Genomic DNA, 24,592 nt, shown 5'->3' with positions numbered 1-24,592 from the left:
CCAGATTGGATCTGGTTCCAGATCTGGTTTCAATCATCTTATCAAGATGCTTGAAAAGGAAAATGACAAATGTTGGTGAGGATATGAAAAAAAAGGGGACACAAATTCACTGTCCAAAACATTTTAGAGGGCAATCTGGAAATATGTCCAAAGGGTTATTAAACTACCTATACTTTTGACTCAGCAATACCACTCTTTGGTCTATTTCCAAAGATAATTAGAGAAAAGGGAAAACATCCTATGTGTTTTAAAATATTAATAACAGCTTTTTTTATGATGGCAAAGAATTGGAAATTTCAAGGACATCTATCAATTGGGGAATGGCTGAACAAGTTCTGTTATATGATTGTGGTGGAATATTACTGTGCTATAAGAAATGATGAGCACAATGATCTTAAAAACATGGAAATATTTGCATGAAATAGTGAAGAAAGAAATCAGCAGAACCAAGAGAACTGTATACTGTAACAGTAATATCATTTTTAAGAATGGCCTTGAGCAAATAAGACATTTTAAACTATTATAAATACCCAATTACCATGACAGAGACATGAAGAAAGAGGCTTTTCTGCATTCACAAAAAGAACTGAAAAAAGTATGTATGGAATTAGTATAGGTATATATGTGTTTATGCACACACATATACGTGCATGACATGTGCACACATACATATGAGTACATGCTATCTAATGATAGTCATCTCTGAGGTGAAGAGAGGGTAGAGGCAGAAGAAAAAAGGATAATAAAAAGGAAATTTATGATTGCTTTTTTTGTATATTTTAAAGGAATAGGAATTTGTACATAGTGAAAAATATTTATAGCAGCACTTTTGTGGTATAAAAATATTGGAAATTGAGTGGATGCTTATTAATTGAGGAATGGTTGAACGAGTTGTGATATATGACGTGTATTCTTGTGGTATAAGAAATGATAAGCACAGTGCTTTATGAAAAACCTTTAAAGATTTATATGAACTGATGCAAAATGAAGCAACAAGAACCAGGACAATATTGTACATATTAACAATAATATTATACGATGATCAATTGTGAATGACTTAGCTATTCTTAGAAATATAGTAATCTAAGTTATTTTTGAAAGCTTCACTAAAAATGCTCTCCACCTCCAAAGAAAGATTTGATGCAATCTAAATGCAGATAGAAGCATTTTCTTTTAGTTTCTCTACTTTTCTTGCTTTTGGGGGAGTGGTGATGGTGGTGTCTATTTTGTACAACATGATTTAATATATGAATATATTTTTTCATGACTACACATATATTAATCGATAAAAATTGCTTATCTTCTTATTGAGGGAGAAAGGGAACCATGGAGGCAATACAAAATTTTAAAAAGCAAATGTTAAAAAATTTATATATAATTAAATAAAAATAAAATATTTTTAAAATAAACACACAAATAAATTCTTGAAAGATCATTTTGGATATCTCTTCTTCCATGAATGTTTTCCAAATTCCACTACTAGAATTATCCTCCTTTGAAATACCCAACTACTTGCTTGTGATTCTCTAAATTATCTTATTATATTTTGAATTATGGTGTGAATATGTGCTTGTGTGTATGTGTGTGTGTGTATATTCATAGTATTAACTGTAATATTAAATTGAAAGAATTTTGAGGGCAAGAACTATGTGTATGTTTTATATTTCCTTCAATTCCTTAATACCGCATAATGCTTATTAAATATCTGTTGAATGAATTTTATATTCTTATATTTTCTACAAGTTTTGGAGTTTGGGTAGTTGGGAACTTCAATAAGGTCTTATAGTTCTTTGATTGTGGTTATCTCCATTTAAAATATAGTAATCTATGCCTAGCGAAATAGATTTTTCTTGAAAGCTGATTTGAGACCTCCTCACAAACAACAATAGCAAAACACTCTCTGATGGCTCTTATAGAATAACACAGCATGCTCTATACAACAGGCATAACAAGCCTTTATCCAGCTCAAAAAACTTTACCTTGACAAGAATTCATTGAAGGAGAGGCGGACAGGATATCCATACCGAATGATTTTCACCATCTCTAAAACCCCAATATATTGTAGCTGAGCAGACACATAAAAATTATCAAAAGTGTCTGGCAGCTTAGAATTATTGGGTTTGATGCAATGAATAAAATGTGGTGTGCCCTTCTGAAGTTTCCCAATAATATCCATAAGGGATTTCTATGGAGAGAAGTAAAACCCAGTTAATTCTCAGAGGAACACATTGATTGATAAGAATACAATTCATAGTGAAATTTTACATGTTCACATTCTTTCTTTCATACTTATTAGGTATTCTTTTTTTTTTTATTTAGAAGTTAATCTGAATATGTAAATCAATTTTATAAGCCAAATAGGGAGAAAATCACTAAAATGTTAATCAAAATCTTTATATTTATAGTCACATGCCTTTAAAAGAACACTGACCCTGAGTTGTGAAGCCACCGTGACTGGACCTCCCCTTTCTAGTTTCTGCAGAAATGTGGAAGTTCCTTTCTTTTTAAATAACTATAAGGGGGGAAAGAAAGCACAGATGAGAAAGATTTTATCTGAATTTGAGAAAAGTAATAAGTCCATATCATACATAAAATCCCTTATAGACAAATACAGATTTTTAGCATAAATTACAAAATCAGAACCAGAACATTTTTAGCAATTTTAATAAATGCTGGGGAAAATGACCAGTGAATGTGTAAATAACTTTCTTTGAGCGGCAACTTTTCAAGAAAATCCGAGCTACCAACTTATTTTAAGTTGAGCACAAATATATATTCAGACACTAGGTGACTGAAATGCTGGTGCAACAATATGTATACTCTGCAGAAAATCATTCTGATAATTTGGACTAAAATAGCAACAAATATTTTTGATATATGTAGACTGCCAAAGGACAAAATGATGATTTCTTTTGTGAAAAGAAGCATTTTACACTCATTAGATTATATCTCTAAGTTTAGCTCTAATCAGTAACTAAGAAGATATTCTATTTGATGTCTTTATAGTTATGTATTTTATTTGCTGATAAAATACATATATATATATATATATATATATTACTTGCATTCTGAAGACTGACAACAAATCGGTTTATTTATGTTAGACATTATATAATAAATGTATATAACATTATATTACAAATATAAATATATACAAATATAACAAATATATATACAACATTATATAACAACTATAACCATAATGTTGTTGTAAGTGAAAAAAACATTCCCATATGTAGCTAAAATTGAAGAAGTTTAGAAAAAATAAAGGTCTGAAAGCAATATAAGAAAAAGGATATTGAACAATAGGACACAGGGACAATTAATTACATCTGACCGATAGTAAATTAGCTGTTTAATTTAACATTATAATTCACCACAATTATGTTAATAGTATAATTCAGTATTGTACAGTACAACAGATTTGTTTAAAATCTGGAGTTCTAAAAACCTCATCCTTAAAAACTAAGTTAATTACTTTACTGTTTTAGTTGGAATAGAGATTTTAAAAAATCCTACAGAAAAAAAAAAACACCTTTGCATCAATTTTGAACTATTTCTGTTACAAGAATATATTAACTTCATTTAGATGAACAAAACAAGTCAAATTGTCCTAATGAATTATAATTTTCAGACAGATATGACAAGGAGGTCAGGTATAAAAGCAATTTATATACAAAGAGAATTGCAGGTGTGATGTTCAATTATAAGTGTGCAAAATGTCAATATTGCCTTGTGTCTCAAGGGCTGAGACATCCAGTATTTGAATACTTCAGAGGAAAGACATAAGAATGGAGGTACTGAATGCTCATGGAAAAGTATAAGAAAAGGGTAAGTCCCTATTAAATGAATAATATCTCTTCAAATTAGATCTTTTGGTTTTTTCCTATTGGGATGGAGCAGCTCCTGGGATTGATTTAAGTTCTTGGAAATTTGGGTCAGGGAAAGGCAAATGCATTGCATTTAGATCTGTGGGGAAACAATGGAATTAATATCAGTACATTTTGTCCTTTTCACAATTAAAAAAAATACAATGAAAGAGTTTGGTTGCTGAGTTTTTCATTATAATACAAATAAAAGATTCAGGGAAGATCAAAAGACATGAAGAAATAAACAAAGTGATACAAAGGCTTGATACAGAAACCATCATTTTCCAAGGCTGAGATTGAATGAAATGTTATTATTAGCATCAAAGTATCTACTTTGAATGAATTTTAATTCTAAAGTCTTCTGGACCCACCATCTTCTGAAATATAATTTTCTATCCATGTCTAGTACCATACAATTTTTCTAATACTACTCTAAAACCCAATTACACTTTTATTTGAACAAATATATCAAAATGCATTTCAACTAGGTATAGGGAAACATTTGTATTAATTGATCGTGCTGGCCATCTTCCTGTCTTTTTATAGTTTTGGCAGAGACAAGCAAGAGGAATGAAGAAACGCTGAATACAAAACCAAACCAAATCAAAACAAAACAAAACAAAAACCCTAGATTGCTTCACCAATACTCGTCAATCCTTAATTCTGTTTATGGTTCCATTTTATTCTACTAAATAGGCAGAGGATTTAGAGAGATTATATGGAGATATAATTTTGGATGGAACAGATATAAAATCAAAGATAAGTAGAAGGAAAAGTTAAATACCTTAAAAACAAACTAAAAATATAAAGCTCGAGTCCATGAAAAATATACCATGTCTGTACAAGAATCTACAATTTATTGTTTGGAGACCAAAAATCTCTGAAGTGATTAATGTCAACAAAATAGGGAAGCTGTGTTTATCCCTCTAAGTCGACTGTCCCTGAAGTTACTTCCCATTTATCAAAAAGACAGCCATAGAGATGAAACATAAATAGGATGTTTCAGAAACAACCAATAAAATTATTAATATTGTACATGCTATTGAATTTTTAGTATACCATATTGTCCTGGGAAGAAAGTACCTTCTTTCTCTGATTTTTTTTTTACAATGACTTAGATATATAGTCATTATCTCCCTCCATTTACATCACATATGAAGGTAGAGATAACTAAAAGAAATAAAAAGACTACTAAAACAAACATAAAGAATTTGATAGGGAGAAGGGTCACAAAAGATTCTTACCTTGCTGAGTTCCAGGTATTTCTTTGTTTCACTGGTTTCTGAGGGAGCAGGTATATTTTTACTGAGCATGTTAGATCTGGACCATGGAACTTTGAAGGAAGGATAGGGAGATATGAGGGATCCTGTTTGTGTCAGTTTAGATTGGAACAACTGATTGATCACTATATTTTCACTTGCTGAAAGATAAATAAGTGTCCAAGGTAAGTAAAGGTAGACATATTTTATATCAGCATTAAATTTATTCCCCAATTTATGTGCCTAGATCACTGAAAGTTTGAGAAAGATTCAACTCAAATATTTTCTGTGTCAATTGTGGCCTTAGTCTATGACTTCCCACCCCACCCCACCCCACCCCCATTACATTTTATGATCATCATCTATCTAATAGGCCCAAATCTACTTGGAGACATTCACAGAAAGTCTATAAGAAGCTCCTGTTTATCTCATAGAGCCTTCAGCTCTGCATCACTATTCATTCTGGCAGCTACTGTTTTCCAGTTCAAGACCCTTTACTTGTCTTTTTCTTTTGTAGCCTAGACTTTTTGACTTGGATTCCTGATCCCTACCTAATTCTTGAATTCTGGGCTAGGAATTTTAATTGGCTAATGCATACCTACCTATTTCTTCCAGTCTTACGTGACATCACTGGATATAATTGCCAAAATACCTGGTACATATTTGTCAAAAACCAGTCTTTCTTGTCAAATTCTCAGTCCCATTCTCTTTGGTCTAGCCTGTTTCTTGTTATTCAAGGAGAAAGTGATACTATCTCTATGATTTCCAGAATTAGATATAGTTAAAGAGAAATGACTCTTTTCAGTAGTAGTGGCAGCAAATTTTATATAGATATATATATAGTGTGTGTGAATATATATACTATATATAGTGTGAGTGAATGGATTTTTACTTTATTAGTAAATTTGAATATATTATTTACTTGTTTATTTTCAATAGAACTGTTTAATCTCTTAATTTAAAGAGGGTATTTAGTGATACTTCACAGGTGCAAATCAGTGTAGATCTAACTTTAAAGTTTCTCTATTTTCTGGCTCTAAAGTGAGATAACACAGAGTTAACACAATTGAACAGTATTAGATTACGTGATTATAACAAACCAAAAGAATTAAGCAATTTTATCCTTTATTGTGTACTATAACTGAATGAATAAATTGATTCTATATATAGCAATCACACTTATTATTGACTAAGTCTCTGGGTAGGACAATACAAACAAAGATCGGGAAGTAAATGAATAACTTTGCAAAACAAATAAAAAGGTTATACAAAATATTAAAAAGGAAAAGTAAAGCTTCTAAAAGAAGATTTGGGTTTGAATAATTACTTCTTACCTCCTGTGGTAGTTTTGAACAGATAATTTGATCTTTTTAAAACTCAATGTCATAATGTATATAAAGATAGGATTGGATGAGATGGCCTTTAAGGTCCCTCCAGGAATGATTCTATGGTTAGTCAAGAAAGAATAGTTCTAAAACATGCAATTGTTTGATTCCACCTTTCCTCTGTAAAACATTATCAATCCTACATAAAGTTCATAGGGATAAAGATTTAGAGTTGTAAATTACCTCAGAGACCAAATCTTTCACTTATGGATGAGCAAATAGTCATCCAAAGAGATTGCATGTAAAAATGGCTTTGAAACTAGATCTGACTCCAAATCTGTTCTTTTTACTTTTCTTTACATATAAGTGAACTCTTCCACCATGTTTTGAAAAATGTAGGATAATTGGTCCAGGAAATATGAAAAAATTCTATATCATGTTACTTCAAAAATTTATCCTACAAGCTAGGAAAAAATATTATTGATTTGAAAATAAAGCATCTTTTCTTAATATTAAGGGAACATCAATGTTTGACCCCATGCTATATACTGAGGAAACAAAGAAAAAGCATTCCCTGTTTTCCAAGGGTTCAAAACCTAATATAGTTGAATGCTAAGTGTTCTGATCAACTTTCTGTGTAGAATATATAATCTAAATTTTTACTGTCATATTTTGTATCAGAATCAAAATTATTTCCCTCTTATTATGTTCAATGCCAATATGGAAATTTACATATTATTTCTTCAAATATACATTGATGGTGTGTGTGTATGTCTGTGAACTGCTACTGGAAAAGGCTATTGTCTGTCATTATCTCTCTCTATCTATTTTATCCTTATATAGCTTTTAATGAAGGGCCTTCCATAATTAGATATTTATTGATTATGACATATTTCTGATAAAATATTATCCTTTATAATGAAGTTAAATCTACTTATATGGTATAATAATATATCTTCATTTATAAAGTTAAATCTAAATTATTATCTATAATAAAAAAGAATATACTTTACATAATTTTCAGAAGTTGCAATGACTTTGTGTTTATCTGCTCACACACTCTCAATAGTATTCCTTTCTACTAAATGGAAACATTGGAAACAAAGCTGCCTGTAATCAAGGGGACTTGCTCATGTCTATGGAATACAGAAAAGTTAATTAGTCCATCAATATGGACAATGAACTTGAAATCTTGGCCTTACTAATATCCAGTCTATCCAACTGGATTATCTAGCTACTGATTCAAGTGACATTTCACCTAATTATACCCACTCATATTAAATTATTCAATTTAATTCAACTTGTCAGAACTCACATTTTATAAAAAAAAAATATTTCTGTACCCATAGTCCAATGGCAAGGGCTATTAAATCAGGAAGAGTCATGGAGAATCTTGTTTCCAGCCATGCTAAAATATCAGTACCAATTAAAAAAAAGGAATGAGAGTATCTGCAATCGAAATTCTGAAGCTTTAGGGATTCATATTGAGTCCCCTAAAGGTCCAGCCACCTGACATTCTTTGCACTTTGGCTTCTAGATCAAATACTGATAATTTAGTTCAAAGTCTTTGCTTTAGTAATTAGTTTCATTACTCCCTCCCTTTCCATGAGGCAATTGGGGGATTAAGTGACTTGCCCAGGATCTTACCACTAGTAAATATCAAGTGTCTGAGACCATATGTGAACTTAGGTCCTCTTGATTCTAGAGTTGGTGTTCTATCCACTGCACCATCTCTCTGGCCCTTAGTAATCAGTTTCTCATTCACATTAGCGCCTTACATATTAACATTCTAAAGATACCTTAAAATAAACCTGGACTGATGTTTTTCATCCTACTTCTATAGGAACAAGTAGGAAATACTCCTTTTCCTCATGGATGCATAATCTACTAAGAAGACATGGCGCATATTCCAAATAATGAATAAGGTGGGAATAAACCAATAGTTATGAGAGTCTTAATGAGCAAGGAGTACAACTGAAATGGGAGACTATATGATGAGAATACATTCAAGCTTTGTTCTGAAGCATGGCCAAGTCCTGACATATTGGATTAAACTAAGAAGGGACAGTAAGGAAAGGCTTAGACTATGATTCAAGAGATGATGCATTAGAATAGAAATATAACAATTTATAGGGCAAGGAGGATACAATGATACAAAAGTGAGAAATGTTATCATAGCTAATTTTCTAGTCTACCTAAAGTGTTGAACTGTGAAGTCAGTCAACAAGTATTTATTAAAATATTATTATATACCAGAAAAGTTCTTGATGAGATAAAGTAGAAAAAGAATAGTGATGTTAGGTTGCATGACAGCCAATGCTGTCTAAACTTTATTCTAAAGGGAATCATTAAAAAGTTTTTGGAGATGAAAAGAACATCTTATCTTCCTAAAATCATTTGCTTACATGACAAAGCATGAACATCTGAGGATGTTTTTCCCTTTCTTTTCATTTATTCCAATTATATATGTGCATATATAATTCCAATTATATATTTAATTATTTCTATTTCCAAATTATAAATATTCATATTATTTCAAAATACATTTAATCTTGAATGTATTGAATGTATTTAAATGTATTTTACATTTACAACAAAAACAATATTTTCTTATTCCTTTTTAAAACTTCATTGTAAGATCATAGAAAATATGTCTATAAATACTGGACTCTATTAAGATAAGTGGGGTTTCATTTTCACTGGAAATTATATTTCTATAATCACAAGAACACAATGAGCAAGAAAAAAAGTTACTCTATTTCTCTGAAAAACAATACCTTCAATTTACATTTTACACATTTTTTTTGTGTAACACATGTGATTTTTCTTCACAAAAGATTATTGTCAAAAGAAAAGAACATTATAAAAGAAAGTTCAAACAAATGAGAACTTGAAGATTTCTAAAGTGACAATGAATGAGCAAAATATATTCTGGGATCTTTCATCATACTCTATAACAATAGGTTCATATTTTTGTCAATAGTGTCAGCTTTTAAAATGCAACTAGGATTATATGATCTGCCATAGTAAATATGAGGCCTCATTTATAAGAGCCAATATATTGTTTGTGTAGTTAGTGTTGAGTGTAAAAGCTAACAGGACCTTACTTCCCCCCTTCCATAATAAGGTACTGTGGGCTCTATTTGATTGAAAATAAGTTCTAACCAAACTATGAGAGCTCACCAAAATATCATTTCCATAAAGAAAAAAAAAACAGTCTCTTTTCACTTCATGTACAACAATAAGTAAGTGGCACTTTTAATTTAATTTAATTTAGCTAATTGAAAATAGTTATTAGAAAAATCTGAATCACTGTAGAACTGCTATTAATGAAAGCATTACTAACTGGAGAAAGCTAAGTTCAGGATATATTCACAAATGCAGGAAAATGAAATGATAGGATTCTTCTTCTTAGTGAATCTTGCTTGCTACTAAGTAACTAAAAATATATATAAGAATAAAACACCATTCCAAGCTTCACTCCAGAGTCATCTTAAGTAATGAAATTCACCCTGCTGCAACCTAAATAACTTGGAAGTCTGATTCATCTTCATTAGTCCTCACAAAAAAGCTTTTTTATATTCATACCACTAATGTTATATAAAGGTGTTTTACATTTCTATCTGCTAAAAGCTTAGTTAAATTATGGTTTCTACAGGACTTCAAATTAAATTGTAACCAATGTATAGTGCTCCAAGAGCCAGGCCATTATTATTCAGGGCATTAAAATGCAAACTGTGTTTCAATTATTCTTTGGTTGGTGGCATATTTTATAAAACTGTGTTCAGGATTAGAGAATTGAGAAATGAGGCATTTTTAACAGTATTTTTAAAAGCCTTACTTTTCATTACAAATAGGAGATTTTGTGAAAGGAAGTCTTTATTTTTTTCAATTGCTCCAACAGCTTCATAAGTTACCTGTAATGAAAGAAAATGGCATAATTACTAATGATTAAACATGACTGTGAAGATTATTTTCTTTAAAGAATAACTTGACTTTTCTGAAGTGTTAAATTATTCATAAAAAGAAAGCATCTGTAAGTTGCAAAGTTCACAATGAATCAAATTCAGTACTTCATCATTTCAGTCTTGTTTTATAATTGTTCATATTTAAACAATAGATTCCTTTTGCACTTTAACATGCAAAAATCTTATTCTGATTCATAAGTTCAACTGCTAATGGTAATGACTTCTAACCAGGTAGCTCTTTTCATGTAGGAGGACCAAAAACTTCTTGAAAAACTCTATTAAAAAGCAAAATTTCCCAAATCCATGAACTAAAATGTGATAATTTCAATGGAAACTCTTAAAATGATTTAAGGATATTTCTACATATCCAAACCTGATTATCTAATTTCTAAAATAGTCATTTTCTTTTTAAAAAAAAATATTCATTTTGAACTTAAATGCAAAAAGACCAAAACAACAACAACAACAAAAAAGCCCATGTACACAATAAACACAAAAAGAGGATTCAGCATGAAACTATGAATGTCCATTTCTCTTTACTTTTTTTTTTAAAAGCTATGTAATAAAAACTACACAATGTTTTCAAACCTATTCTGCTTTTCTGAACTTCCTTCTGGGTTTTCTTTAGTTCTCTACTGTGCACTTTTTTTCTCCCCCCTTCCCATTCCCCATGGTGGTCAAATGGCCACCATTAGACACAGATATGTATGTGTATGTAAAACCATGCCATGCATACTTATATTTGTCAGTTCTTTCCCTGGAGATAAATGACATCTTCCTTCATAGGTCTTTTGTAGTTGATTTATTGAGTATTTATAATACTAACAATAACTTAGTCTTACCTACCTGTTCTTAGAACAATATTGCTGCTACTGCATACACATTCTTTTAGTTCTGCTCATTCATTATTATTTCATGCAAAACTTTCCACATTTTTCTAAAATTAACTATTTCATCATTTCTTTTAGCACAGTAGTGATATAATTTAGGAGAGCAAATTATGTGGTTGGGGTTCAGCACCAAAATGATGTAGGCAATGTTAGAGTTCAGTCATGTGAAAAACTCACAAAAGCCATTCACTTTGGCAAAAAAAAAAAAGTAGTTTTATTTAGAAGAGGTTACAGACAAATGATGAGATATCAGGATATGGTAAATATGAAATAGAGTTGGGGAAACATATAGTTGGCTAGGAAAGAGGTTTTAACAATTAACAATGAAAAAGACAAGTTCCCTAGTGGAACTCACAATTAACCAAGAGAAAGGGAACACACAAGGAATTTAGAGTATGCCCTTAGTTAGCAGGCTAAATTCTAAATGGGATTTAGCACCCTAAAAGAATTATTAGATATAAGGAGAAAGATTGGTATCTTCTTACCAATATAAGAAGTTACCAATTCTTATATTCTTACCAATACTTTCAGAAGTATGGTGGGGGAATGAGAGGAGAGCCATCATGTGGCGTGAGGAGGAGGGGAAAGACACAATGAGGCTGAGTGCCATGGTAGACTAACCCAAAAGGGATTCAGTAAAGATGGCATGATCCATGGACATATTTATAGAGGAAATTTTTTACCTCAGGAGTTTGAAATAACTTGAATTTCTGACTGGGTGACCTCCAGAGACAATAGGACTATAAGGTTAAACTGATCCCCATCAGTCTTTCCTTGTTTGCTTCAAAGAGTAATTTCATCAATACTTTAGTCTTTCTCTGCCAACCCTATCTAGTTGTTCAAGACCTCATCATTAGTATTCCATCACAATCATATAACACAATTTATTTAGTCATTCTCAATCAATAGGCATTCTCTCAATTTCCAGTTTTTTGTCACCATAAAGAGAATTGTCATAAATGTTTTAGAACTTTTTCTTCTACTTCATTTCCTTTTTTCTAATCACCTTGGGAAATAGTTTAAAGAGTATACACAGTTCTATAACTCTTTGATCATAGTTCCAGAGTTCTCTCCAAAATGTTTGGGTCAGTCCACAGTTCCAATATACACTTCAATAATGTATTAGTTTTCCAATTTTTTTCACATCCTGAATCAGTCATTTTCAAGGTGCTGATATTTATAAGGCTTCCCTTGATTTACTTTAACTCCAAATATTCTCTACTTTTTTGGGTGCCTCATGGAACTTTGTATCTTCTCTAAACACTCATATTCTATTTAATGATTTGTATCTGTATATTGTAACTCTTCTTAGATTATTGGCTTTCTAAATAAAGAAACTATTTATCATTCATCAGAGTACTAGAGCGGGAAAATAATAGTAACAACAGCAACTAAAGCAACAATAGCATATGAAATTTTCAAATACAAAGGCCAAGATTTAGTTCTGATTACATCAGCACCAGCTGCTTCTGATGAAGCTGAAAATAGCATAGCCCTGATATCCAAAATGGGGATAATTGTAAAGTCATCAATATTTGGCTTTAGAATGGATTTTTATGCTTTTGTGTGGAATTTAAAGGGGAACACTTCAAATTAAATAATTAAACCTGTGAAAGCCAAATTCTTCATCATGTTCTCATTTTGTAAATCTATATCCAATTTCACTGATTGTCCCCATTCTACCTCTTTGCTACTTATATTTCTTCAAGTTCTGTCTAAAATACTATCTTCTACAGGAAGCCTTCCCAGATCCCACTTAATCTGAGTATTTTCTGTTTATTATTTCCTATTTATCCTGCATATAGCTTATTTGTATGTAGTTGTTTATATGTTATTTCCTTTGCTAGAATGTGAGTTCTCCAAGGACAGGAACTCTTTTGCCTTTCTTTGTATCCTTAGTACTTAGTACCATGGCTAGTACATATTAGATGATTAGCAAATGTTTATTTCATAATTGATTCACTAACTAATTTAACTATATCTTTTAATATATCAACATTATGAAAAATGCTGCTCTACAAAGATTGTTACGTAAATGCTATTATCATCACATACTAAGAACCTATTATCCAAGTAGTAATTTTACATATATGCTTTTGAAAGTATTTTAGGCAATAATCAATATAGTTCTTTCACTCAAATGTTCCAAATAATTTAAAAAAATAATAATGTTACACACACACGTATACACACACACACACACACACACACACACACACATATATATATATGACATGTCCTTGGATATCTAATGTTTTACTTGTATAAAAGTAATATTATTTTTATTAGCAAATAATGTATTTTGAGGAGTTTAAATGGCAGAACCACAAACATCACATGATTTCTTATTTGAAACTTGAATGATCAATGTAGCTATATGGCACAGTAGATAGATTGCCAGGTATGAAGTCAGAGACTTCCTAGGTCAAAATTTAGCCTTAGATATTTATTAGTTATGTGATCTTGGACAAATCACTTAACCCTATTTACTTCAGTTTTTTCATGCTTAAACTGAGCTGAAAAAGGAAATGACAAACCAACCCTTTGCCAAGAAAACGCTAAATGGGGTCACATATTCAGACAGAGAGATTGAAATTGAATAAATAATAATAACAACAATACCAAAGTGATTAAAGCCACATATTTGCAATTTCATTGCTGGTTTAGAGTTCATTATCAGAGAACAAAGGAAGCAAAGTAGCTTATTCTGAAAATAAACCTTGGAATTCACTAACAGTGGAATTGGGTTTAAATCCCTTCTCAATCTCTTTACTGGCTGTGTGACATTGAACAATTTTTTGAGCCTTAATTTACTTGTTAAAAATTTTGAACTTGATCAGATGGCCACCAAGATCACATCCAGATCTAAATCTAGGATCCTATGTCATAAAGAGCTTAGTTACTTGGACACAAATGACAATACATTCTTATTATCATGTTGCCTCTGAGTGATTAGAGAGTAGCTTCTTAAAAATCAAAGATTGATTAGTTTGGTGGGGCAAAGTCAAGCTATATGATATTTGTTCATTAATGCACACATGAACAAAAACCAGGGAGAATACTATTGCTGGATGACTTTGAACTATTTAATTGCTTTGGTTTTCATTTTCTTCATTGGAAAACTACAGGAGTTGGGCTAGATGCCTTTAATAATAGATGATTTTTCATTCTATACTATGTGTACATTCACCATGTTAAAAATAATTTATTTCTAATTTTAAAAAGTCAAAGCAAATGAAATAAATTAACCAGGAAGGTGCAGGAAAGTAAATAGTTTTTAACTGTTATTGCAGCATAATTAATATAATTGTGTAATTAATATAATTATATCACATAGCTGTGCATATGTAATTAAGGACTCTTATTACTGATTTGTGAAATTAATTATGTCCATTATGTTTTCAAAGCATATGACATTATATCTCATAAAAATGACAATATACACCTGTTTCTAAATAATCTTATCAATTATATTTATAGCAGGATGCTATTATATATTACATGAATAATTCTTGTCATAAATTCTTCCTTCATAAGTCAGATGTCACAAAGTTCATAGGTGAGGTATGCTAGCATTGTTTTCAATATCAGATACTGCACTGATTTTTAATTCTGTATTGAAAACTATTTTTGAATTCTAACACAGTGGGACCATCACGACAATAACAATTTTGATTAGAGATTATTTAAGAAGAAAATGTCCTTTTGTTGCATTTAAGAACAGCACCAATATTATTTTAATCTGGATTTTTGAGTTCATTGATTGGGAGACTCCCCAGAATGAACAATCCCTTGTCAATGTGAATTGGCAAGTCTTCTGTAACCTTGAAAAATTGTGTGGTTCTCTAAGAAGATAAGTATTTCACCAAAAGGCACAGAAAGAGTATGTGGAAGAGGGAAGATTCAAGCTAACATTTTCTTGACTCTATTGCCAATTCCATCCACTATCCTATACCACCTCTCAGTAAAAAGATATAATGAGATCATAAAAGGGAGAGTAGCTAACTTAATAATCATATTACAATTCCCAGTATCCTTAAAAGACACAATAATGTATTCAAACATAAAAGTCCTTTAGTTCACAAAAGTCATTTGCTTGACACAGATGTTCAAGTGAATAAGCATTGATTAAGCACCTGCTAAGGCTCATTGAAAGTTCTTAATTTCTAGAATAGTTGATTTGACAAAAGCTACTGATTTGGGGATTAGATTCTTGTGATTTTTGATCATGAAATGTCAAGGATAAAAAAAAATTTTTTAAGTTTTACTGAATCAGATTCATGCATATTGTATCTGAATTATCACAAAATTCAAGTTTTTAGGGCCTGAAATGAAGTTTGCTTTAATTTTTTATTCTACATAAAGGTGTTTCCATGGGAAACACTTATCAAATTCTTTTTTGGACTATTTTCTTGAAAATAAATTTTCAAAAATATATGTATACACACACACACATTTGTGGAAGGTAAAGAAAAGTAAAACTCCAGTATGCAGGGGAAAAAAATCATAACAGTAAACACTGTAGAAGGAAAGATGTAGAAACAAAGTGGGTATTCACCAATTGAGAATGTTTGAAAAAATTATGGTATATCAATATAATGGAATATTATCCCCACAAAGATACAACAAATATGAGGAATAAAGAAGAAAACATGGAAAGACACATACATCAATATAGATTAAAATAAGCTTAACCAATCAAACAATAGAATGGCTACACCAACTAACATGAATAGATCACTAAAAAGAAATTAGATCTGATTAACTAAAAACCAAATCAATCCAAGGCAGTTAGATAGTGCAGTGGATAGGGTACCAGCCCTGAAGTCAGGAGGACTTGAGTTCAAATCTGGCCTCAGACTCTTAAACTTCCTATCTGTGTGACCCTGGGCATGTCACTTAACCCCAATTGCCTCAGCAAAAAAAAGAAAGAAAAAAAACAAACTAAACCAAAACAGTAATCGTAGGCAAGAATATTTGGCAGAGAAGTGACTGCTAAAACAGAATGTAAGAGTACAGTTGTTTTACTGTTGTACTTTGTTTCAAAGAAAAATTAAATTTGAATGGTTGAGGGGAGGTATGTTCACAAATGTCTTTAATGTCAAAGCAAAAAGCATCTGAAAGGTTATTTCTAAAAATACCTAGAAATTAGAGAAATCATGAACATTTTAGATTAAATAACCATAGACTTGAAGTTTTTATTAAACTTTGCATAAGAATATTTGTCTTATTTCTATAAGTAACCAATGGTCATTCAGAAGAAGTTGTTTGTTATATGTGCTCTGATAACTTTAAAATAATTGCTTTCTATTTTTCATTTTATCACAAACTTGGGAATTTTTGCCATATATTTCTGTAAGATGAGTATAAACTGAGAGAAGTCCATGTAAACTTGGTGGGTAAATAAGACATAGTGAAAAGAAGCTTGGACATGGAATTATTAAAAACAAACAAACAAACAAACACTTGAGTTTCAATCTGACACTTACCAGCTGGATAACCATAAGCAAGTCATTTAACTTTCTATAAAAATGAGACTAATAGTACTTTAAAAGGCCAACTCATAGTGTTGTTGTAAAGACTGAATGACATAATGTATGCAGATTGCTTTGTAATTATTAAAGCATTGTCTGGTTGTTTTGATTTGATTTTATTTTTGTTTTTGTTTATTACTTAAACAATGTTGAAAATAGCATAGGTCCAAAAAGAGTCTATATTATTTTTTTAAGTGGATTCCAATAAATAAATGACAGTGCATGAAGTGGTCAGGGTCATATGAATCAAATGAATAAATGCCAATTTGAAAAATGAAAGCATTTCTTCACAGAAACATTAAAAAAACAATGGATTGTTTAAGCAAAATAAGTGAGAAATTCAAAATACTTGTGTAAGACCCTGAAGTAAATTACTATTCACAAATGAAGACATTGTGCAAATGTAGATTAGTAGCCATCACAACCCTTCCACTGAGAAAAGGGAAATCACAATAAGACTTTGATGAAAGAAACCCATAATTACCATTTTAAGTGATTTTTGCAATAATGCTTTAGTGTCTATTGACTTGACATATCCATTCATTTTTCTGTGCAGCCATTCAACACTGAATAGACACTGACAGAATCTGATAATGGAAGATAGCAATGTAATATATTGACCAAATTCAATTTTCGTTTATATATATATATATTTTTTTTTGTTGTTTTTTTGAGAAAGGATCCCTAAAGGGTAAAAATAATAGCTTATATTTATATAGCACTTACAGAAGCAAAAAAAAAAAAAAAAAAAGTGCCTCCCTTTCAACTTTATAAGGCATTTTATTGGGACAATATTATTACTTCAAACAATGCCATTTTATATGTTTATTATCTTCTTTTATTCTAAGATATTCAAATCTATGTATCTAAAATTCCTTTTGTTCTTCTTATTTCAGGTGTCACATTTCAAACTTCCTGGGAGAAAATGAATGTTCTTCCAGGTCATAAAACTCAACAGGAGCAAAACTAAACTCATTGTTGACTCCACATAAAACCTTTTCCCTCTATACTTCCCTTTGGTTGTTGATGGGAAAGTTATCGACTTTTGCAGAAGTTTGAAACCTTGGTCATCAATAACTATTTCCTCTCTTTTAATCCCTCCCAGTCTCATATAATCAGTCAGGTTTCTTCTATGAGCATGATATTACATGATTCAATTTTTTTTTCTTCTCTTATGATGCTACCAGATAATCATCTCCTGACTACGTTTCTTTCATGGCTCTCTGCCTCCAATTAATGGTTTATTATTTCAGTTCATCCTTCATACAATCACCAAACTAATCTTCCTAAAGTACAAAATGGGACCACATTTGCCTTTTTTTCCCTACACAAAAACATTTAGTACTTCCACATTCTATATGCTGTACCCTGGCATGTAAAGCTTTTTAACATTTAGTTATGATCTATCTTTCTAGACTTTTGTATTTTATTTTCCCCCTTCATGGATTCTATGTTCAACTAATATAGACTTATTCTTCTCTGATCACTCTTAACTCTCTGAAATCACAAAAGTGTATCTCTTACCAAGGTTATATATGATTTTTACCCTTACCCTGGCAACTATGACATACACACAGGAGACCCAAAGCAGGATCTGCCTGGTCTGTGAATGCTAATATGAGAGGAGACCTTCCAAATGATTCCAGAAGTGATCAAGAACTTTATCCATCATTTCCATAAACCATCTCTGACCTTATAGACCAGAAAGTGTGTGAGCTTCAGGCAAACTGAATGTCCAGATATGTCATTGATCAAAAGATCTATGAGATCTAGGCTATACATGAAAACAGAGAGAGTAAACTGACTGAAAGGTTCATCAAGAACAGCCTTTGGACAGAAGCAGAGGTCAGTGCCCCACAAGTTGGCAATAATGCCAGTTCCTTGATCTTATGTAAGAAGCTGTTATAGACATATATGGAAAGTCAGTGGTAGGCCTTTCTTGAAACAGAGATTTGAATCCTTTTACAACTACTGCAACCTCTTCAATTATATTTTCAGTGCTAATGGTTATTTTCCTCTTGAGCTTCCAACCAGTGGCTATGGGGTATTATTGATGAATTCATCTACAAGTTTCAATACCAATGCAAGGCAGCCAAAAATCAAAACAGAAAGTTGACTTTCTTTGTTCCATCCTTCAGATCTGGAATCTCCTCAGCATCCTCAATGTATTTAATTTCCTTGTTGACAATTCGAGTCCATATCAATGAAAGCATTGACCTGAAGCCACAGGAGAAATATGCTTACAAGATAATGTGTATACAGAATGGGGACCCCCAGGCATAGAAGTCTATCTTTAGCCTTTCCCATTTTGGTCAATGTACACCCCACCTATCATAAGGAGCCATTTTTGTAGATGAGTGTATATGGAGTGTATATGTGCAGCAGCAGATCCAATTCTCCACCATCCAGAATCTTTACATTATTCTGTCCATGGCCAAGATGACCTGTTTCTTGGATCTCTACAAGCAGGTTTTCAGTATCCAAGTGCTGGTCTTCAAATACAATATGAAAAATCTAGTATGAATCTAGTATTAGTGTCATCTCAGCTCTGAATGAGGAGTTTCAGTCAGTCTAAGGTAGATTTCTATTTGATAAGATAGGAACTGAAGCCCTTCTTCCTTATTGTGGAATAAGGGGATAGGACCATACAGGTTCTGATATTTTTGTTTGCTTCAAACCCAAATGAATGACTCATGAGCTGACTGACCCTTCAAAATAGAAAGAAAGAAGCTACTAGATATTAGGGTAAGAAAGCAGCTGAAAGTGTAATGATGCCTTCAGAAGGACCAGATCCTGGAGCTTTCTTACAAATGGTCCCCTAGTCTTACTTGAAGTACCACATGTGATAAAGGCAGCATATTCAGAGCACAAGAAGAGGGTGACCCACATAGCTCTCTACTTTGGTCAGGCCACATTTAGAGGACTCTAACCACCTCTGATCATTACATTTCTATGAGAATCTTGATAATCTGGAGGCTGACCAGAGTGAGAATGGATTATCGATTATGTTGTTTGAAGATCATTTGAAAAAAGGGAGGGTATATAGTAGTGTCTTTCAGTCTTTGAAGGGACTCATTTGGAAGAGTTTCTGGAACAGTGGATGGGATGTAATGGCCTATTTTGGCTTGATTAAAAAGGAAGAACTAAGAACGAAGATGGCACCCAAAATAGAATGAGTGTACTTTCTTGGTGGAGAGAGGAGGCCCCACCTCTCAATATCTAATTTCTATTTATGGGTATACAGCCTTGGAGGAAGGGAAGGAGGTCCTCTTCTGGAAGCTTTTGGCTCATCCATAGATTTAAACTGATGGGTTTTAAGATCCCTTTCCTTCCTCCTTTGACACTTTTTGGTTCTGTAAAAAGAAGATTGAACCTCAAGGGCAAGAGATCAGATCTCTTTATCCCTTCATTTCCATCTTCAGACACCACATCATTGACTTTACAAGAGTCAGAAAGATTTTTTTTTTTCAAAATGAGAATTGTAAAACTTGACTGGACCTCATATAATAGAAAATTGTTCAGTTGCAACAGATGTTATTGTATAGTGCTGCATCTGAAGTCAGGAAGACCTGAGTTCAAATGTGGCCTCAGGATACTTAACTTCTTAGCTGTCTGACCTTAGGCAAGTGACTTAACTCCAATTGCCTCAGGCAAAAAAAAAGTAATCAAGCTATTTTTTCTATGTGATAATAAGGGATGCTCCCCATTGCTAAATATTATCCTCTCCTAAGCTGTCCATTATGCCTACAATTCCAATATTAGCACTGCATTTTTTTCTAAATAAAGTTAGTTAAGAATTAACCCTTATTAAAATGGAGATTTCCCTGGCAAAATTTACATATTATATCTAACTGATTCCTTAGAAGTAATGAATTTATCAGGTTCCCCCTCCCCCAATATGACAGGGTAAGATTATTTACTATAAAATGAGATATAGAAGTGGTATATTATAAAAGGATATAACAATGGTATAAAGCCAGAGAGAATTTAAAAATAGGTCATTGTACCTCTACGTAGATGCCTGGATAGCTATGGATTCAATAAGTGCTTAAGATGGGGTCTATGAAATGGAAAAATATCACAGACGAATTGGATAGCATCACATACAGAACAATTTTTTTGGAATGCCTATGAATCCAAGCCAGGGCCTAAGAAGATTTTATAATAACAGGAAGAAAAGAAAGATGTTTTAACCTAGGATGGTTGTCAAGGGCACAGCTAGGGTAGCTTAAGAACTGGAAGGCTAAATTCAGATTTAATTTTAGACAACTGTTCAGATTCCAACACATATCATGCCTCTATATCCCATTTCTTTTTTGGGTTTTTATTCTAAGGAAAATGAAAAAAAAAAAACTGAAATATAGGCAGGAGTCAAATAATGAAAAGCACTGAAAATTACAGTTTCATCCTTCTTATTGTTATTTTATAGATTTCAAATTCCTTCATTTTTTTCCTTGTGGAAATTTAAATGGAAATTAAAAGGAAATCATTCCTTTTTAGTGTGACAATGTCACATACATAATACAGCTAATACATTGTTATTAAATATTATAGTGGTTAGAGATTTTGATTTGAAAAAAAATGGAAAATCAACCTTATAAACTTATTAGCCATGTATTCAAAAATGTTTCCCAATCTTAGATTCCTTATCTATAAAGGGTTGTTATAAAGATCAAATAAAATAATATATTATGAAAAAATGTAATGTAAAAATAATAATATAAGTGTTTCACTAAGTTTTAAAACACAGCAAATGTTAGCTGTTCTTTTTGTTATATAATCATCTGTGTTAACTAATACCAAACCTGAATATTTTAAAGAAATATTTCCCACAAAAATTAATTTTCAAAAATATCATTTAAGTGTTAAACACCTAAATGACATCTATCCTTTTTACTTATACTGTATTCCTTAGCAATCCTCATTTACAGATTTCTCAATGGATGCCAAATGAAGAATGAGATATAAATATGTAATGGTGGTAGTTTGTATTTAGTTTGTAAGTTTGGTGCTGTGTCACCAAAGAATCAAAATAAATAAAATTTAAAAAAAAATAATTTATGTCAGCTTCTCACCAAAGGGGGAGCAGAAAATTCACACTATTCCTGGAATCATAGCATTTCCAGCTACAAGGTTTCTTGGATGAAAAGAGGTAAAAAAAAAATAAAAGAAATATCAAACTTCATACATAAATTCTCCTCTTCACTGAAGGCTGTCAGGCTGCTACTTTGGCTAATCATCAAGAGCAGGGGATTTCAGAGTTGAGACTGCACCATCAAAAAAGCTTTTTACCATCAAGACTAGAATTCATGTCCTTGATTGGAAAGCAAGAGCATTTTGGTTAAATGTATATGCTTAGAGGGAGCATGGGGAAAAATATTGATCTACCAATGCTTAGGCAAAAACTGTTGTTAATATTTTCCACTTTGATGAATCTGTTTCCTGGTCAATATGGGTAGTCTGTCCAACAATGTAGATTGTGACAGACCCACTCATATCTGCTTATTGTACTTCTAGAAATTAGTCACCGAAGATCCAGTGAATGTGCTCAATCCTGATTTTAGCTCTGCATGAGAATGAAAACTTGTTATTCCTCCTTCTAATTACGAGGACAATCCATCTCTTTTGTTCTTTGGTGACTCAAAATTTTAGTTCTTGAGAAAAGATTCTAGTCTGTGACTGTGGTCATAGAGTATGATTATCAAAGCATCAGTGGTTAATAAAAGAGATCTTATTAACATCAACTATATATAACACCAGGTTCTAGATAATGACCATATTCTATTGTGTTGCTTGTTTATTTGTTTTTTGCAAGGCAATTGGGGTTAAATGATTTGCCTAAAATTCCACAGCTAATAAATATTAAGTGTCTGAGGTCACATTTGAACTCTTATCCTCCTAAGTGGTGCTCTGTCCACTGTGCCACCCAATTGCCTGATCAAGGTCATTTCTGTTAGAGTTTTTCACATATTATAATGCCCAGAGGTAGAGATGAGAAAATAAATATTTGGTTTTATCAGAAAAGAAAATAAACAAAACATATCTAGATATGTGTAAGAAAATGTGATCTTTTAAATGGAACTCTCCTATAATTATATTCAAGAATAAATCTAGGCAGAATTTCACTCAATCCATTTTTTTCTTATAAGTCTCACATTTCTCAGTTAGTCAGAAAAGAAACTAGATACAACCTGGTAAAAGAGGTACAGAATAGAGTAATTTAAAATAATTTTAATAGCAAATTAAAAACTTGATTACTTGATTCTACTGATAAAGTAACTAAGACTTCTCTATAGAATCTCTAACATCTTATGGATATTCTATAGCAATAGATATGTTAAGCTGAAAGCATGCTTCATTTATTTACTTAGAATCCTTTGAGTGGGTTTAACATGCACATAAATATTCTAAACTATATTAACTTTCAAAATGCAAAAAAAAAAAAAAAAAAAAAAAGGTGAAATTACCCCAGGGACTGAAGTCATTTTACACTTTTTAATCAGGGATGGGAATTGGCTTAGGGGGCAGGAAGTAAGGCTTGTGAGTGATCTGTCACTCCACTGGGTAGAGAATATGATAAACAGTATCCTTTCCCAGAAAGTGGTTCAAATGGTTGATCTCATTTAACTTGAAATCCATTTGTAAACTGAAAAGTACCATGCAAGTATAAAATATTATCACAATTATCACCACAAAGATAACATTTTTTAAATAACCAGTCTGAAGGAAGAAGTATAGTAAAACCTCTTAATTTCAGGCTACATTCTCTTCTGGATAAGGAAAAAAAAATACAATGAAGACAAAATACAGGAATATGTGTAAGGCTTTATAGGGAAAAAAAAAGTGGCAGATTACTTTCTTTAAATGAAAGTAGATAATGTGATTAGGAGAAAATAATCACAACTATACTTACAGATAGGATTATGGAAATATATTTGATTTATAAATATCTCTCTAAGGCAGTGGTTCTCAAAGTATGGTCTAGAGAATCCTGGGGATCTCTGAAACCCTTTTAGAGGGTCTACAAATTCAAAAATAATTTTTATTTCCAATATGGTAAATGTCTATAAATGTAACCCAGATAAACAAAAACACTTTGGAGAGATCCTCAATAATTTTTAATAGCATAAAGATACTGAAAACAAAAGTTTGAGAACCACTGCTAAGGTAATACTCTGATATACTGGTAATACTATTCAAGTCAATGAAATGGCAAGTAATAATGTGGTGAGGGAATTAAAGTATTAAATTTGAAGTCAAAAGTTCTGGATTCAAATTCAAACTCTCAGTTTGATACTGGGCAAACCTTCTAATCTAAGCCTGAGTTTTCTTTTTTCTTAAACTGATTTAATTTGATTGTATGACCTCTAATAACATGATGTTCAAAAAATAAAGGAAGAGAAAATACATGAACCCATTAGGAAACTATGAGAATACTACAGGCAGTTCTGGAAACCACAAGAATTCAGGAAACTCATAATGGATCTAGAAAACTGAAAAATAAATAGCTCAAGATAGCTTTCAGTGTTTCTGTACCAAAAGTTCAAATGTAACACTCATTACTTAAGCATGAAATGAAAAACATATATGTAGACCCATGAGTGACTGGCTACTTTCATTGGTTGGCAAGGTAAAAATTTCAGGCTTCCATTCTTCTTGGCAGCCATGAGTCATCAAAGGAACTGTCACTCAATTTTTGCATAATGAACTGGATAGGGCAATGGAAGAAAAGGCAGCATCATTTCAG

The 24,592-nt window shown here is 31.7% G+C and overlaps 1 protein-coding gene across 1 annotated transcript in view; it reads right to left on the bottom strand.

Moving 5' to 3' along the window:
- MYO16 (myosin XVI) overlaps nt 1–24,592 on the bottom strand; it is a 713,480-nt gene that overhangs the window by 200,727 nt on the left and 488,161 nt on the right. Inside the window, exons 24-27 of the mRNA XM_031958702.1 lie at nt 10,295–10,370; nt 5,114–5,289; nt 2,432–2,512; nt 1,980–2,185 (exon numbers count right to left, since the gene is read on the bottom strand). Of these exons, the coding sequence (XP_031814562.1) occupies nt 1,980–2,185; nt 2,432–2,512; nt 5,114–5,289; nt 10,295–10,370 (539 nt within the window). The remainder of the gene's footprint in view (nt 1–1,979; nt 2,186–2,431; nt 2,513–5,113; nt 5,290–10,294; nt 10,371–24,592) is intronic.

The sequence above is a fragment of the Sarcophilus harrisii genome, chromosome 3 (assembly GCF_902635505.1).
Source record: "Sarcophilus harrisii chromosome 3, mSarHar1.11, whole genome shotgun sequence".
NCBI lineage: Eukaryota > Metazoa > Chordata > Mammalia > Dasyuromorphia > Dasyuridae > Sarcophilus > Sarcophilus harrisii.
Note: the sequence above shows the minus strand (reverse complement) of the source record. Positions and strands in the feature narration are given on the sequence as shown.